Below are 16,378 nucleotides of genomic sequence, written 5' to 3' on the forward strand. Positions count from 1 at the left end.
CGTTTGATGGTCACTGCTTTTCAGGTGTGCACCCACTCTGACATTTGACACACTATTCCCATTTGTGAGCACCAGATCCAACGTTGCTCCCTCCCTCGTGGGTTCCGTCACCATTTGTCTGAGCAGAGCACTTTGAAAAGCATCCACAATCTGTCTACTTCTTTCAGATTTGGCAGATGGAACCTTCCAATCTACATCTGGCAGATTAAAATCTCCCAACAACAGCACCTCTCTTTTCTTCGCCAACTTATGAATATCAGCGATCAGATCTTTATCTAGTTCCTCCAATTGTGTCGGGGGTCTGTAGACAACGCCCACGTGGACAGAGGTTCCATCCTCTCTTTTTAAGGTGATCCATATCGCTTCTTCCTTTCCCCAGTTTCCTGTCATTTCAGTCGCTGCGATATCATTTCTCACATACAGAGCTACTCCTCCACCTTCACGCCCCTCTCTGTCCTTCCTAAAAAGATTATAGCCTGGTATGTTTACATCCCATTCATGGAAACCATTGAGCCATGTCTCTGTGACTGCAACTATGTCCAAGTCTGCCTTCAACATCAGGGCTTGAAGGTCATGAATTTTATTGCTTAGACTATGAGCATTTGTGGTCATCGCTTTCCATCTACATTTCCTAGTATGTGTTTTGGTTTTAGTGATTTGGGGGTGTCTTTTCTCTTTGGGTACCTTCTTATCTTTTTGTTCCACCTTCCTTGGTTTTTGTTCTGCCTCAGTTTTATTTTCAGGAACATCGCAATGCTGTAGTGGAGCAAAAGAATTTTGTAGTGGCAACACTTGTGCTGGTGGATGCTTTTGTGTCACATGACGAAGTCTGCCTGAGCCTACTGTGAACCATCTGTTCTTATGTGGTTTTATGCTTTGAGGCAGTGGTGAGAAGTTATGATTCTGCACAGTCCTATAAGTTGCTTTAATTGCATCTAATTCTTGCATTACTTTACAGAGCTCTTGTTTTAAAGTAGATAGCTGAAGACAGATAGGACAAGCTTTCAGTCTCCAGATGATTTGCCTTGAAACTAAAGCACCACAATTATTGCAGAGAATAAAAGTCATGCTGATTGGTTGAAATGGGTATGAACAGGTGTACTATGTTGGAGTTAACAGGCTGCAAGATTGCCTGTGTATGATTGAGGAGTAAAGTTAATGAGGTTTGGTTTGGCTATAAATGAGTGGCAAACCCTGGGGTGGGTGGGATTATAAGTCCCCAAGTGTCAGCTAACTGCTGTTTTATCAAGGGAATTCTCTAGCTGGGTGGGACCAGGACCAAAGAATTTCCAATTGAATTAACCTTTAAAATTGTCTAAGAATTATAACTTTTTAATCTAAATATTCCCAATAATTACAGCTGTGTAAAATGTTACTTTTGAGTCTCAAATGAATTCAATGCTGTTTTAACAGCCTCTCCTCTCTCTTCCTATCAATCAGAGCTTGGCAGGACAAGATAGAAAGAAAGAAAAGGTTTCACAGGGCTAATCAATTAATTAATTAAGCAATAAGCATTAAATTTAAGAGAAGAATCAGGTATCTCACCTCTAGCCTGAAAGTTGAGAAATTTGGACTTTATTTTAAAGTCAGAATTTACTTTAGTGTGCAGGGGTCCAAATAACCTCTAGCCTGAAAGTTGAGAAGTTTGGACTTTATTTTAAAGTCAGAATTTACTTTAGTGTGCAGGGGTCCAAATAACCTGGAAAAATTTCAAACACAATTGGTTTGTCTCCCCCTTCAAGGCCAATCTATCTCCTGTTGTGCAGTGCAGTGGATTTGAGTCAAGTCTAGTAACATAATCAACCCACCAAGTACGGTTCTTGATAGGTGTAGCATTTACACAAAAAAACGTATAGACATTTGCTAATGATACATTAGTAGTATAAATGTCCAGAATGCTTGCAATTTTAGGACAGCACTGTTGTATTGTCTGTCTCTGGTTTGAGCGAAACTTAGCTGTGCAAGTCATATTAAATCAACAACACCGGCTCTGAGTGTTATTAGTAACCCGAGCAGAAAATAATTGTTTATTTTGCGGTTGAACATAAGCTCGTTCATATGGCTGAACTCCTTTCCATAATTGTATCTTTGTTCCTGTGAAAACTATAGTTACCACAGAGCATGCTCGATAAGCTGTGCATGTGTAATTATCTTGTTTTTGGATTTCACTCTGATTCTTCCATTGCCAAATCAGCTTGCCTTGTCTTTCGGTGGTAAGATGTAGTCGTCCACCTGGGGTAATGGCAATACCCAAAGGTACCATAAGAAGGAGCTGACTCTTACAAGGATCTATGAATGAAACATGTCAACAGATTAGTTACTCTCTAAGATAACATTTATTTGCTGGAACATAAGTCTATTTTTCTCTCCCAGATCGAAGGATCAAGACAGTATTATCTGCCCCTTAGGCAATAATTTCAGCAGGCTGTGGGGGCCCATTTTCTTGGGTAACCCACACCTTTGCACCTGTAGACAAATTAGGGGATATGAAAAATCCAATATGTATTATGGTCTGAAAGGTATTGTTGTACTACTTGACCCCTAAAATGGGAACCATTATCTGTCTGAATTTGGAGGGGAATACCACTGTAAAGGGATATCAGTTCTAAAGTTTTGATGGTATTAATCTGGGTAGCTATTCTGCAAGGATATGCAATTAAATATCCAGAATAAGTATCTACTGCTGTGCATACATATTGACATCCCTGTGAATTGGGTAAAGGTCCTATATAATCCATTTGCCAAATCTCTCCGGGTAACTTTCCCCTTTGTAATTGCCCCTTAGTCACATGGGGAACAGATCGCCTAGTCTGATGTTGACAGACTGGACATTTTGCAATGACAGTTTTAATAACATCCATAGTTAAACTAAAACCATGATCTGTTGCCCACCTGTAAGTGGCTTTTTCTCCCAAATGTCCACATTTCTAGTGCACCCATGTCGCCAAACCTGAGCAATTATCTGGTTCTTCCAAAGTTTCCACCTTGAGAGGTGAAATTTTGCTTTGTTCATCAGCCACTGCGTTGTAAAGGCGTGCTAGAGTATCACCCCTACAATGAGCATCTACATGAAAAACAGTAACATTAGTATTCTGTACATAATTCCAAAATGTCTTGCCACAATTCTTTACCCCACAAATTTTTGGTATTAATCTTCCAATTGTTGTTATATCAGGTAGGTAGCCACGTGGCTAATCCATTTGCCACAGACCATGAGTCGGTATAAATGTAACTTTGTCCTAAATTTTCTGTTTTTAAAGCCATATAGGCAGCATACAACTCTGCATATTGACTCACTTACTGAGACACTTAGCTCTACCTCTCCTGGCTGCACTGGCCACAAATCTAAGGAAGTTTGTATTGCCTGCTGTGCTGCTTCAAAAGCCTGTTGTTTTTCTCCCCACTCAAAATCATATTTTTTCCTAGTCACTCTATAAAATGGCGCTAAACTTTGCCCCAGGTGGAGTATGTGTTGTCTCCAAAACCCAAATAATCCAATAAAACGTTGTGCCTCCTTTTTATTATGAGGAACAAATTCCAAAATTTTCTGTTTAGCTTTTGGCAAAATTTCCCTCAGACCATTATGCCACTGAATGCCTAGAAATTTCACTGTTTGGGATGGCCCTTGTATCTTATCAGGATTTATTTCCCATCCTTTGTCCTTTAAATGTACAATTGAACTCCAACTGAGTCTGAACATCTTCTTGTGTTTTCCCTTGAATCATAATATCATTACTACTACTACTACTTAACATTTCTAGAGCGCTACTAGGGTTATGCAGTGCTGTACAAATTAATAACTAAGTACGGTCCCTGCTCAGAAGAGCTTACAATCTAAAGGACGAAATGTCAAGTTCGGGTAGTCTAGATTTCCTGAGTAGATGTGTTGTGATTAGGTGCCGAAAGCGACATTGAAGAGGTGGGCTTTGAGCAATGATTTGAAGATGGGTAGGGAGGGGGCCTGGCGTATGGGCTCAGGGAGTTTGTTCCAAGCATGGGGTGAGGCGAGGCAGAAAATTCACAATTTGCATATGATCAGCTAGAGGAAACTCATCTAAATGATCTGCCACTGTCCGGTGACAGATAGTGGGGCTATGACTCCAGTGAATGTATATTGCCTGCCCTGCCAACTGAAAGCAAATTGATCCCAATATTTCTCATTGACTGGTATTGTGAAAAAGGCATTAGCCAAATCTATTACAGCATACCATCTGCCAGAAAGTGTTTGTATTCTCTCTGTCAAAGTAATAGTATCTGGGACTGCAGCAGTTAAAGCAGGTGTAACTTTGTTTAGTTCCCTATAATCCACGGTCATACGCCAGGAACTGTCACGTTTTCGGACTGGCCAGACTGGATTATTCCAATCTGTGGTGTTAGTTTTAATCACCCCCTTCTCCATTAACTCTTTTATAGTTTTACTGATCTCAAGGTAGCCCCCCCCCCCCCCCCCCCCCCCCCCCGGTATTCTATACTGTTTTAAATGAATAGTCTGTGTGGCTGGGAGAATCTCTATTGGGGTCATTTTCACCTTTCCCACAGTAATTGGACGAGATTGGATATAAGGTTTAACTCCAAGTTGATACCTCCCATCTTCTAATGTTAACGACAATCCCTTTAATATATCTATGCCCAGTATATACTGAGGCACAGGTACAATCATAACTTTGTATTCCCTTTTAGGTAAATTTCCAATTTTTAATTCCACCCAGGTCTGTACAGCTTCAATTTGTTTTCCCCCCAACCCAGTAATGACAGCTCTCTGACCCTTAAATTTACGTGGATTCCCATATAATAAAGTGGCCTCAGCTCCAGTATCCACTAGAGCATGCACTTTTTGACAGGACCTATTTTTCCAACAAATTTCTATATTTACATGGGGCTGCAAATCTAAACGTGCTAAGTGGGTGGAAGCCTGGTCAATCTGTCAATCATATTTTCCTGTTTTTTTTTTGAAGATGCTGCACTTCTTTTCAGGGATACAAATCCTCATACCCCTGCCATTCCTCTTCCTCTTGTGGGGGCGCGCTAGTACTAACTCTAGCACTAGGGGTTCCAGCCTCAGGGGGAGGAGGAACTGATCTGTTGATATTTACCTGAGCTCGCTGTGTACTACCTTGCCCCCATTTAATCCCCGCTTTTTAACTTTATACTGTGCCACCCTTACTGTGGCACACTCTGCAATTGTCTGATATGTATCCAGCTTATCAGCTAACAATTTATTTTGACAATTAAGCATTACATTTTGACTATGCAAGTCACACATTTGTCGCTCTAATTCTGCAATTTTCCTATGCTGTTCATCACGGTTCTGATGGATTTTCCGATAAGCGGTTAACAGAATCCATCCACGCCTTCTGAGAGAATATTGTACCTTCCCCCATTCTATCTTAATTTTTTGCATACATCTAACCACTTCTAAGGGTTCCGACCCCTTTAAACAGGAGTCCCACTCCTCACACACACCTGCACATTTTGACCACTCAGTGGCTATTATATCATATGGTACTGGATCCCATCCTGGGATCTCAATAACACTCTCTGCTTTATTCTTCCCAGTTTTTTGCTTAAAAAATTCAATTCCCCTCTACGAATCCTGCTCACAGCGCCAACTACTGTATTGCTTCGGTATTGCAGCCTGCTCACTTGATCACCACAGACTGCTCAAAGACTAAAATACTACAGATTCTTTTAGATTTGTATTGGGTAAATGAAACTATTTGCACTTTAATTGGAGAGTGCATAAGTCATTAATGTTACTGCATCACAATGATTAAGAAATAAACACACTAATCAAGTACATTACTAAAGGAAAGCTATAGAAAAGTAAAATAAGAAAGATATATATATATTTATACATACATCATCACTGGTCAAGAATTACATCATTCAGGCCCTTATCTCATCAGCTGGGGGGCCCGTTGCAGCGAAAAGCCTGAAGTCTCCCTAAGACCAGGAACAAGTCTTTTCTGCACGATGCGTTCATCCACAGAATGAGCCCCAAGGCTCTGCTGCAAAAAGCCCCCTTTTTATTAAGCTAAAACTTATCCAAGAATGTACATGAGGTTTCAGTCATATGCTCTCAGTTCAGGTAAACAAACCACTGGCCAGGTGGCTTATCTCTCGAACCTCAAACATACCCCGCCTCCCTCCTGCACAAGCTGGCTTCAGAGGCATTCCAACCTGTTCTTGAGAGGTGCCTTATCTCATACGTTGTTCTTGAGTGTGCTTATCTCATACATTGTTCCTTGAGATATACCAGGAAAGTCACTTTTGGGTCAAAGAAAGGGGATTTAAAAAAATGTATTATTGATTAAAGCAAGACTGAAAAGCAATTTTTAATATTTTCCATCACACCCATGCAGAGTAAGAATAACACGAAACTAACCAACTACAACTATCAGCCTGACAGTTGGTGTTTTTTAAAATGATGGCTGCCTGGGCTGAAAATAATTTGAATAATTCCCCCCCCCCACCCCTCCCATAAGAGCTTTGCTAAATATCCAGATACTGTGGTCGGTGAAATTATTATCTGTAGAGTAATGGAATTCAGTACTGTTATCCTGATAAACATCTGCAAAACTGAGGAGTATGCATCAATTATACCATGGACAGCAAGCAGTCTAATTGAGAGGTGCTGTGGTTCCTGCGCTCTTTTGGTGCTGCTGTTAGGCGCGCTATGGTTCATGTTTTGCTGTAGTGCAGCTCCTTAGCCTGGGTGGGCTGTGGCTGACGTTCTCTTGTAGTGTTGCTCCTGGCAGCTGGGTGCGCTGTGGTTCACGTTCTTTTGTAGTTCTGTTCCTGGCCGCTGGGTGCGCTGTGGTTCATGTTTTGCCGCAGGGTGGGCTGTGGCTGACGTTCTGTTGTAGTGCTGCTCCTGGCCGCTGAGTGCACTGTGGTTCACGTTCTCTTGTAGTACTGCTTCGTTCCTGCGCTCTTTCAGTACTGCTTCGGGGGCGCTGTGGTTCACGTTCTCTTGTAATACTGCTCAGTTCCTGCGCTCTTTCAGTACTGCTTCGGAGGTGCTGTGGTTCATGTTTGGTGTAGTGTGGCTCCTTGCAGCTGGGTGGGCTGTGGCTGACGTTCTCTTGTAGTGCTGCTCCTGGCTGCTAGGTGCGCTGTGGTTCACATTCTGTTGTAGTACTACTCCGTTCCTGCTCTCTTTCAATACTGCTTTGGGGCGCTGTGGTTCATGTTCTCTTGTAGTGCTGCTCCTGGCCGCTAGGTGCGCTGTGGTTCACATTCTCTTGTAGTACTACTCCGTTCCTGCTCTCTTTCAATACTGCTTTGGGGCGCTGTGGTTCATGTTCTCTTGTAGTGCGGCTCCTGGCTGCTGGGTGTGCTGTGGTTCACATTCTCATGTAGTACTGCTCTGTTCCTGCTCTCTTTCAATACTGGCTTCAGGGGCACTGTGGATCATTTTCTCTTGTAGTGCGTCTACTGGCCGCTGGGTGCGCTGTGGTTCACGTTGCCTTGTAGTACTGCTCTGTTCCTGCTCTCAATACTGCTTTGGGGACGCTGTGGTTCATGTTCTCTTGTAGTGCGGCTCCTGGCCGCTGGGTGCACTGTGGTTCACGTTCTCTTGTAGTACTGCTCCATTCCTGGCCTGCTCTCTTTCAATGCTGCTTCCGGGACTCTGTGGTTCATGTTCTCTTGTAGTGCGGCTCCTGGCCGCTGGGTGCGCTGTGGTTCAAGTTCTCTTGTAGTACTGCTTCGTTCCTGCTCTCTTTCAATACTGCTTAGGGGGCGCTGTGGTTAATTTCTTTGTAGTACGGCTCCTGGCCGACGGGGGCGTTGTTATTCGCACTCGCTTGCACTATTCCTCCGGGTCGTAGGGGGCGCTGTGCAGACGACGAGACGGGACCCTCGGGTGGAGTGGAGGCCCTCGCGGCGAGCGCGCGCTGGCTCTGGTGCGGTAGGGTTTAGCGGCTGCGTGCAGACAGCGGACGGGACGCGGCCAGACGCTGGATCTCCTCAGCGTAGCTGCCATGGCGGACGCGGCCTCGGCCTCCCCGGTCGGGAAGCGCTGTTGCTTCTGTTTGCAGACGGTGTGGCGGGGCTGGAGCGCAGCGGGGAGCCGATGCAGCCCTTCGGAAGCGGGCCTGGCAGGGCGGAATCGTTCGGGCCGTGAGGGGAGCGACGCCCAAGAGTTGGCGGTGAGTGGCCGGGCCGCGGCCCGCTCCTTAGGTGCTACGTTGGCCTCTAGGGCTCCGACGGAGGCCGCGCGGCCTGCGGACAGGAAAGCGGAGGCGGAGCGTAAAGGGGATCCCGGGACATGAGGGCCCCTGGCCCCCGGGGTGTCCGCAGCTTCCTGCCGTCTATTCTGTCTTGTCTTAGCGCCGTGTGGAACGCCAGAGAGACAAATAAAATTCAGGACACGGACCAAATCGGCTTCAGAACCTTTATTCACACTTCTCACAGAAACTTTCTTGGATCGATATTCTGTCACCTGGACAGATGAGCTTTGGTGGCTTATTATCTTTTTGGTTACAATGTTTTTCCTAGTGTTTACAAAAATCATGGCTTGCTTTAGGCGCTGAAGACCAAGCTGAAGACCTGCTTCAATGAGTGGGTGAAGTCGGTTTGCAGGGAATGTGAAATAAGCGCGAAATTCTAAAGCTCAGGAACTGAAAATCCAAAGAAACACTGCGACCCTTCATCCCCTCCCCTCAAAAAGATGTGCAGTACTATAATTTCCCGTTTCCTTTAAATCTGCTACCCATTAATTCCACTGTAATACAGTAAATGACAGCAAAGACCAACCTGCCCATCCAGGCTGCTTAGTAAGGGGAAAGGGAAATGGGACTTGATATACCCGCCTTTCTGTGGTATTTTGCAACTACATTCAAAGCGGTTACATATATCAGGTACTTATTTGTACCTGGGGCAATGTAATGTTAGGTTCTAACAACTGCTCTTTCGAGTGTCTCCTTGTCTTGGTAGAAGCTGACAGCCAAATCAACTTCCCTGTGCACATGATTTTATGAATTTGTATTTTCTTTCAGTTGTCTCTCTCTAATTCTTCATTGCTGACTTGCTCCAATACTCTTAGCATTTTGGGTGCCCTTCTCTCTTTTTTTTCCTATTTCCACTATATCTCAGTTTTTTAAGGGCCAGCACGTTGCCCCTTTCTCTTTATCCCCGCCTGACATCTTCCTCACCTTCCCAGACTACCTTCTTTGCAGGGGGTTGCTGGCGCAGCAGTGATTTCTGATATGCTGCCTGCAGCCTCCTTGGTGCTTGCCACAGCTTCCTGTTTCCACATAGGAGGACCGCGGCAGAGGGAAAATGCCGAGGAGCTGTCATGTTGGCAACCCTCTGTAGTCCAGGAAGGTGAGGAAGACGTCATCAGACACGGATGGAGAGAAGGGGAAGATGTGCTGGTCCATGAGGACCCCCTGAAATACCTTATTTTAAAGTAGATCAGTGGAAAGGGTTCAGAGAGAGGGGGAAATGCTGGATTGGGGTGGGAGGAGGTAAAAGTGAAAAAAATGATGGGCCTGGAAATGGAAGAGAGAGAGATGGGGGACAATGGGATAGATGGTGGACCTGGGCATGTGGAGGGAGAGATGCTGGATGGGAAGGCAGTCTGGAAGAAAGAAAAAGAAATTGGACCTGGTGTTGGGAGGGAGGGAGGGAAGAGAAATATTGGGTCTGGGGTAGAAGGGAGGGAGAGAGAGATGCAAAACAGTGAGATGAAGGGAAGGAAAGAGATGCGTCAAGGGGGGGAAGGAAGAAGAAGAACAATAACAGAAAAGGGAGGGAGAAATGGACCATAGAGGGGGAGGGTTTGGGGGGAGAGAGGAGAAAAGATGGACCTATGGGAGGCAGGAGGGAAGAGAGGTAAGAGAGGAAGGTGCTAGGGAATGGAGAGAAACGGACAGGAAGATGTCAGGCAATGAGTGTAGGGTGGGCTACAAGAGGGAGAAGGGTTCTGGAAGTGGTGGAATCATGGGAGAGGTCAAAAGAGGTTGCATGAGAGGAGAATAGTGAGTACAGAGGTAAAAATACAGTAATGGGGAGTAGTTGGAAGGCTGGGAAAGGAGTGAGATAGGAAATGGGAGATGGAAAATTGATGGCTGAAAATCAAAAAGAAGGGTGAGAAAGAGGGTGAAATTTGAGTGGACAGGTAGACAGTAGGAGGAGTGGCCTAGTGGTTAGGGTGGTGGACTTTGGTCCTGAGGACTGAGTTGATTCCCACTTCAGCACAGGCAGCTCCTTGTGACTCTGGGCAAGTCACTTAACTAAGCCGCATTGAGCCTGCCATGAGTGGGAAAGCGCGGGGTACAAATGTAACAAAAAATAAAAGAAAACAAGGGAGGAAAGAACTGAAAAGGAAAAATCAATATGTTAGAGATGGGTGTAGTGAGGGCATGGAGCGAGAGAAGAGAGGAGACACTGGAAAGAGAATTATCAAGAGACAGACAAGAAAACAGAAACTGGGACCAAGATGATAGAAAAACAAAATGTCTAGACAATAAAGGTAGAAAATAATGTTTTATTTTGAATTTATTAGCTGGAATACGTTAGCTTTGGGATATGTTCATCACAGATGTTTTTGTATTGTATTCAGTGGCATAGACAGATGGCTGATTGGGGGCTGGGGGTTGAGCCCAAATGAGTGGGTAACAAATTTTGTGCTCGCCCGAATGCAAAATATAAATACCTGATCAGGTGGGGATCCCCAAACCCTGCCAACTGAAGGCCACCTCCTTCGGCAGCCAGAAATCTCCAAGCTCTGCTGTTGATGGCATTACCCCATCTCTTACATATGTTTGGTTTTCATGTATTTGTGAAAGCCAAGCAGGCATGGATGAGTGGTGACAGCAGCAGCTCTGAAATACTGCTGGCGGCTGCAGACCTGGGAGAGTTCTGGTTGCTGGACCTGAGGAGGTAATCATCTGCTGGTGAGGCTTGAGAATCCCCACCAGTCACAGCAAGGGAGACCTTCATTTTAGGGGTTCTCCCCCCACCCCTTCATGATTATGCCATTGATTGTGTTCAGTACGTAATGAAGTACAATTCTGTTTTTATTTCTCCAATATTTCAGTACTTGTAGAGTTTAACTTCTTGGGGTTCCCAGTTCAGTTTTGGTGTTCATATTTCTGTTTCTAATTTGTGATCCCTTATTGTGTATTTGGTGAAGGTCTGTCTGTGTTTTGTATGTGAAGAAGTCATTTAAAGTTGTGGTAGGTGGAGAGGGCAGGGAGGAGAGGAGATTGAGGGGGCACCCTCAATTTGTGCCCTGGGCCCCCACTTTGAAAAGTCTACTTTTCCCTGTTCGACCCTTGCACTCCCCCCCCCCCCCCCCCACCCCCATCTTGGGACCTACCCGCACTCACACTGAAAACACAAACTGCAACACATTGTGCTGATATGCCACAGTTCTGAGGCAAAAAAGGGAATCAGCACAACGTTGAAACGTACGACATATAACACCAGTCATCAATTCTTCTTCACGGGCTATGTAATTTTGGTGTTTAAACAGAATTGTATTGAGGTCTTAGGTATGTTTTTATTGTACTTAGAATCCTTAAAATGCGAAAAGATGTCATAAAGTCCAACAAAATTTATATTTCTTTCTCTAACGGACCGATAAACCTCTATGGAAGTTTATCAGCTGATAGATCATAGTCTTCATTCCTAGATCTGTCGCTGAAGACAGTAAAATCATTTTACTCCTATTCCAAAAAATCTATCTGCATCAGTCAATGATGTCACTAACTACAGGCCAGTAGCATTCATTCCTCTACTAACTAAAGTCATGGAAGGTACTGTTGCTGCCCAGTGTATTGAATATCTTTTATCTTTTTCGCTCCTGTACAAATCCCAATCTGGTTTCAGACCCTCCTATAGTACTGAAACAGTCCTTACCACTCTAACTTCCAATGTCAAGAAAGAAATCGGTTATGATAAAAAGATAATCTTGATGCAATTTGACATGTCGAGTGCGTTTGATATGGTGCACCATAGCATACTATTATTTATTTATTTATTTGCTGCATTTGTACCCCACATTTTCCCACCAATTTGCAGGCTCAATGTGGCTTACATTATATTGCAAAAGGTATAATCATAAATAGAGTAAGGGTTTGGTCTAATTTGACATATTGCTTTGTAAGAAATTAGGTAAGTAGGTCAGTAGAATGATTTATATAGCACAAAATAAAACAGGTAAGATATAATGATCAACAGTGATAATGTGATTTACATAATCAGATTAGAAGGGATCAGTATTAGTTGGTTTAGATATAGAATGGAATCAAGTCATTAAGGAGGATTCTTATTGTAAGTCTCGTCGAACAGGTGCGTCTTCAGTAACTTCCGGAAGACTGTCAAGTCACGCACTGTTTTAAACATTTTAGATCACTTTGGCCTGAGTGGTAATGTCTTCCATGGTTTCAAAGTTTTCCTAAGTTCAGATCATATCAAGTGAAGATGGCAGATTCCATTTCTCCTCCTTGGTCCTCTGATTGTGGAGTGCCTCAGGGTTCTCCACTCTCCCCCATTTTATTTAACGTAATGATGTCTCTCCTAGGTAGCAGACTGGAACATGCAGGCAAAACCTTCATATAAGCAGATGATGTCACTGTTTACTTCCCTTTCAGTAAACATATTTCTGAAATCTTACACCAAATAAAACTAGGCTTTGACCTCATGGAATCTTGAGCATCTGAATGCCTAGTGGTTAGGGTGGTCGACTTTGGTCCTGGGGAACTGAGTTTGATTCTCACTTCAGGCACAGGCAGCTCCTTGTGACTCTGGGCAAGTCACTTAACCCTCCATTGCCCCAGGTACAAATAAGTACCTATATACAATATGTAAGCTGCATTGAGCCTGCCATGAGTGGGAAAGCGCGGGTTACAAATGTAACAAAAAAAAAAAAATTCAGAGAAACTCCACAGGGACAAAACAAAATTTTTGGTCAGTACTAACTTGTACGATTCCGCTTCCTTCAATTCATTTACCATTGATCAAACTTCCTATCCTATAGAATCCGTTCTGAAGATCCTTGATATAATCATTGATCATCAGCTCATGTTTGATCAACGTCTCCCAGGTCATTTCCAAATCATTCACAACCCTCTGGATGCTTAAGTGCATCAGGCCATACTTTACTTCTGGAACCCTTAGACTGCTGGTTCAATCTCAAGTTCTCTCACAGTTGAATTCTTTTAATGCCATATACTCGGGTTATAAGGAGCAGGTCCTAAAAGACTCCAAACTGTACAAAACAGAGCTGCTCAATTTATTTTTAAAGTACCCCATTTTGGACGAGCCACTCCTTTATTAATTAAATTACATTGGCTCCTTTTTAAAAATCAGCCAGTGTAATGCCGATTTTTTTAAAAAAGGTTCCAGTGGAGATCCAGGAAATTATAGATTGGTGAGCCTGGTGCTGGTGCCGGGCAAAATGGTAGAGACTATTATAAAGAACAAAATTACAGAGTATATTAAAAAGTATGGATTAATGAGACAAAGCCAACATGGGTTTAGTGAAGGGAAATCTTGCCTCACCAATCTGTTACTTTTCTTTGAAGGGGTAAACAAACATGGATAAAGGTGAGCCGGTTGATATTGTGTATCTGGATTTTTTTTTTGTTACATTTGTACCCCGCGCTTTCCCACTCATGGCAAGCTCAATGCGCGTTTGACAAAGTACCTCATGAAAGACTCCAGAGGAAATTGGAAAGTCATGGAATAGGAGGTAGTGTTCTATTGTGGATTACAAACTGATTAAAAGATAGAAAACCGAGAGTAGGGTTAAATGGTCAATATTCTGAATGGAGAAGGGTAGTTAGTGGGACTGCTGCTTTTTAATATATTTATAAATGATCTAGAGATGGGAATAACTAGTGAGGTAATTAAATTTGCTGATGACACAAAGTTAAAGTTGTTAAATCGAGAGAACATTGTGAAAAATTACAAGAGGACCTTATGAGACTGGGCAGCTTAATGGCAGATGATGTTTAATGTGAGCAAGTGTAAAGTGGTGCTTGTGGGAAAGAGGAACCCGAATTATAGCTACGTAATGCAGGGTTCCACGTTAGGAGTCACCGACCAAGAAATGGATTTAGGTGTCGTCGTTGATGATACGTTGAAATCCTCTGCTCAGTGTGCGGTGAAGGCTAAGAAAGCAAATAGAATATAAGGTATTATTAGAAAAGGAATGGAAAATATAAATTTTGGTCGCCGCATCTCAAAAAAAGTATAGTGGAATTAGAAAAGGTACAGAGAAGGGCGACAAAAGTGATAAAGGAGATGGGAAGTTTTCCCTATGAGGACAGGCTGAAGCTGCTAGAGCTCTTCAGCTTGGAGAAAAGACGACTGAGGGGAGATATAATAGAGGTCTATAAAATAATGAGTGGAGTGGAACGGGTAGATGTAAATCGCTTGTTTACTCTTTCAAAAAAATACTAGGACTAGGGGGCACATGATGAACCTACAAAGTAGTAAATTTAAAATGAATCGGAGAAAATATTTCTTCTCTCAACGTGTAATTAAACTCTGGAATTTGTTGCCAGACAATGTAGTAAAAGCAGTTAGCTTAGCGGGGTTTAAAAAAGGTTTGGATGGCTTCCTAAAGGAAAAGTCCATAGACCGTGATTAGAATGGAATTAGGGAAAATCCACTGCTTATTCTTGTGACCTGGATTGGCCACTGTTAGAAACAGGATGCTGGGCTTGATGGACGGACCGAAGGGTCTGTCCCAGTGTAGCAATACTTATGTACTTACTAAAGCCAGGATCTTGTTCAAGCTATGTACCTTTATATTCCAGATATTACATGGACTGGCTCCAGATTATATTTTGTCCACCAAATTTTAAAAATGTGGTATATAAATCAGTACTCTCTCCTAAAATCTATTAGATTTCATCCTAATTACTTAAAATTCTGAAAATTGCTTAAAAACTCATTTGCTCACCAATTCATTCCAGAACTCATTACATTAGTTACTATAACAATAACCAGTTGATAATCTTGTCTTTTTTTCTGTACTTTAGATCTGTCAGTATGTCCACTTATTTGTAGTTTATTTGCTAATCTGTTACTCTCAACCACTTCATCGTACTACTTCACTATTGTTGAAATTCAAACTGTGTATTTTTAATCTAAATTGTAAGCCACGTTGAACTTGAGCTTGTTTTCGGGATAATGTGGGATATAAATGTCATAAATAAAAATAAAATACTTTGTTTTAATTTTATATAACTTTTAAGTGCTGTCATATTGGGTGTGGACAAAATACAAAAGTGAAAATTTATTTGTTTACAGAAACTTACAGCCTTCTGGGTACCCAGCCACCCAAAGTAGTTTCAGCACAACCCCCCTCCCCCCGTTATTAATAATACAGTATAATAAAATGAAAGAGCACAAGATCACCTGTGCCTTCTGGTCCTCACCCCATTGCACCTATTCCCTGTAAATCAGCCCTTTTGGAATAGTACAGAGTCCTAATTTTGATGGCAAAACAGTACCATGAAAGTGGTTATTATTTTGTTTATTTAACAATATTTGATGTTCTACTAATTGCAAAATAATGCTGCTAAACAATTTACACTAAATAATTTAGCAAGATAGAGAAGAAATAAATAGAGCAGGTCATGTGATGGTGAGAGAGAATGTTTGAGTTCCAACCCCAGATATACTGCTCACTCTTTAGAAAATCTAATAATTGCAAAAGCAGTAATTATTATGTAAATGAGGGAAAAGTCTCAACTACTACAGCTATATTCACACATCAGTGTTAATTTTATAGCATGTAGAAAAAGTCATCACCGACTGAAAAACCCTCAAATATTTATTTTTTATCCCTATACTTTTTATTGAAAAAATTATTTTTAAAAAATGTGTCCTTTAAATTGAATGACTGTAATGTCTAAGTGAAACTAAAAATAACTTGTGCATTTATTGGAAAAAGTCAAGCCGTTCACTTATCTTGTCATATTCTTTTTCTTTTTTTCATACTGCGCCTGTTCCATCTCAGTACTGTGCCGGTTCCCACGGTCCCGTTTTCGAATATCTTCATCAGGGAACCCGCTCACACCAAGGTTTCAACGCCAGGCATGCTTTACGTCATTATTATCGTTTCGCAAGATTATCGATAATCTTGCGAACGATAATAATGACGTAAAGCATGCCTGGCGTTGAAACCTTGGTGTGAGCGGGTTCCCTGATGAAGATATTCGAACGGGACCGTAGGAACTGGCACAGTACTGAGATGGAACAGGCGCAGTATTGAAAAAAAGAATATGACAAGATAAGTGAACGGCTTGACTATTTCCAATAAATGAACAAGTTATTTTTTAGTTTCACTTAGACATTACAGTCATTCAATTTAAAGGACACATTTTTTAAAAATAATTTTTTCAATAAAAAG

General features: G+C 42.4%; 1 protein-coding gene across 1 annotated transcript in view; it reads left to right on the plus strand.

Moving 5' to 3' along the window:
- Positions 1 to 6,524: 6,524 nt before the first annotated feature.
- The window catches only part of KDM3B (lysine demethylase 3B), a 479,529-nt gene continuing 469,675 nt past the window's right edge, over positions 6,525 to 16,378 (plus strand). Inside the window, 1 exon segment of the mRNA XM_030211010.1 lies at positions 6,525 to 8,153. Coding sequence (XP_030066870.1) covers positions 7,986 to 8,153 — 168 coding nt within the window. The 5' untranslated portion in view covers positions 6,525 to 7,985.

This window comes from Microcaecilia unicolor, chromosome 8 (genome assembly GCF_901765095.1).
Source record: "Microcaecilia unicolor chromosome 8, aMicUni1.1, whole genome shotgun sequence".
NCBI classification, from domain to species: Eukaryota; Metazoa; Chordata; class Amphibia; order Gymnophiona; family Siphonopidae; genus Microcaecilia; species Microcaecilia unicolor.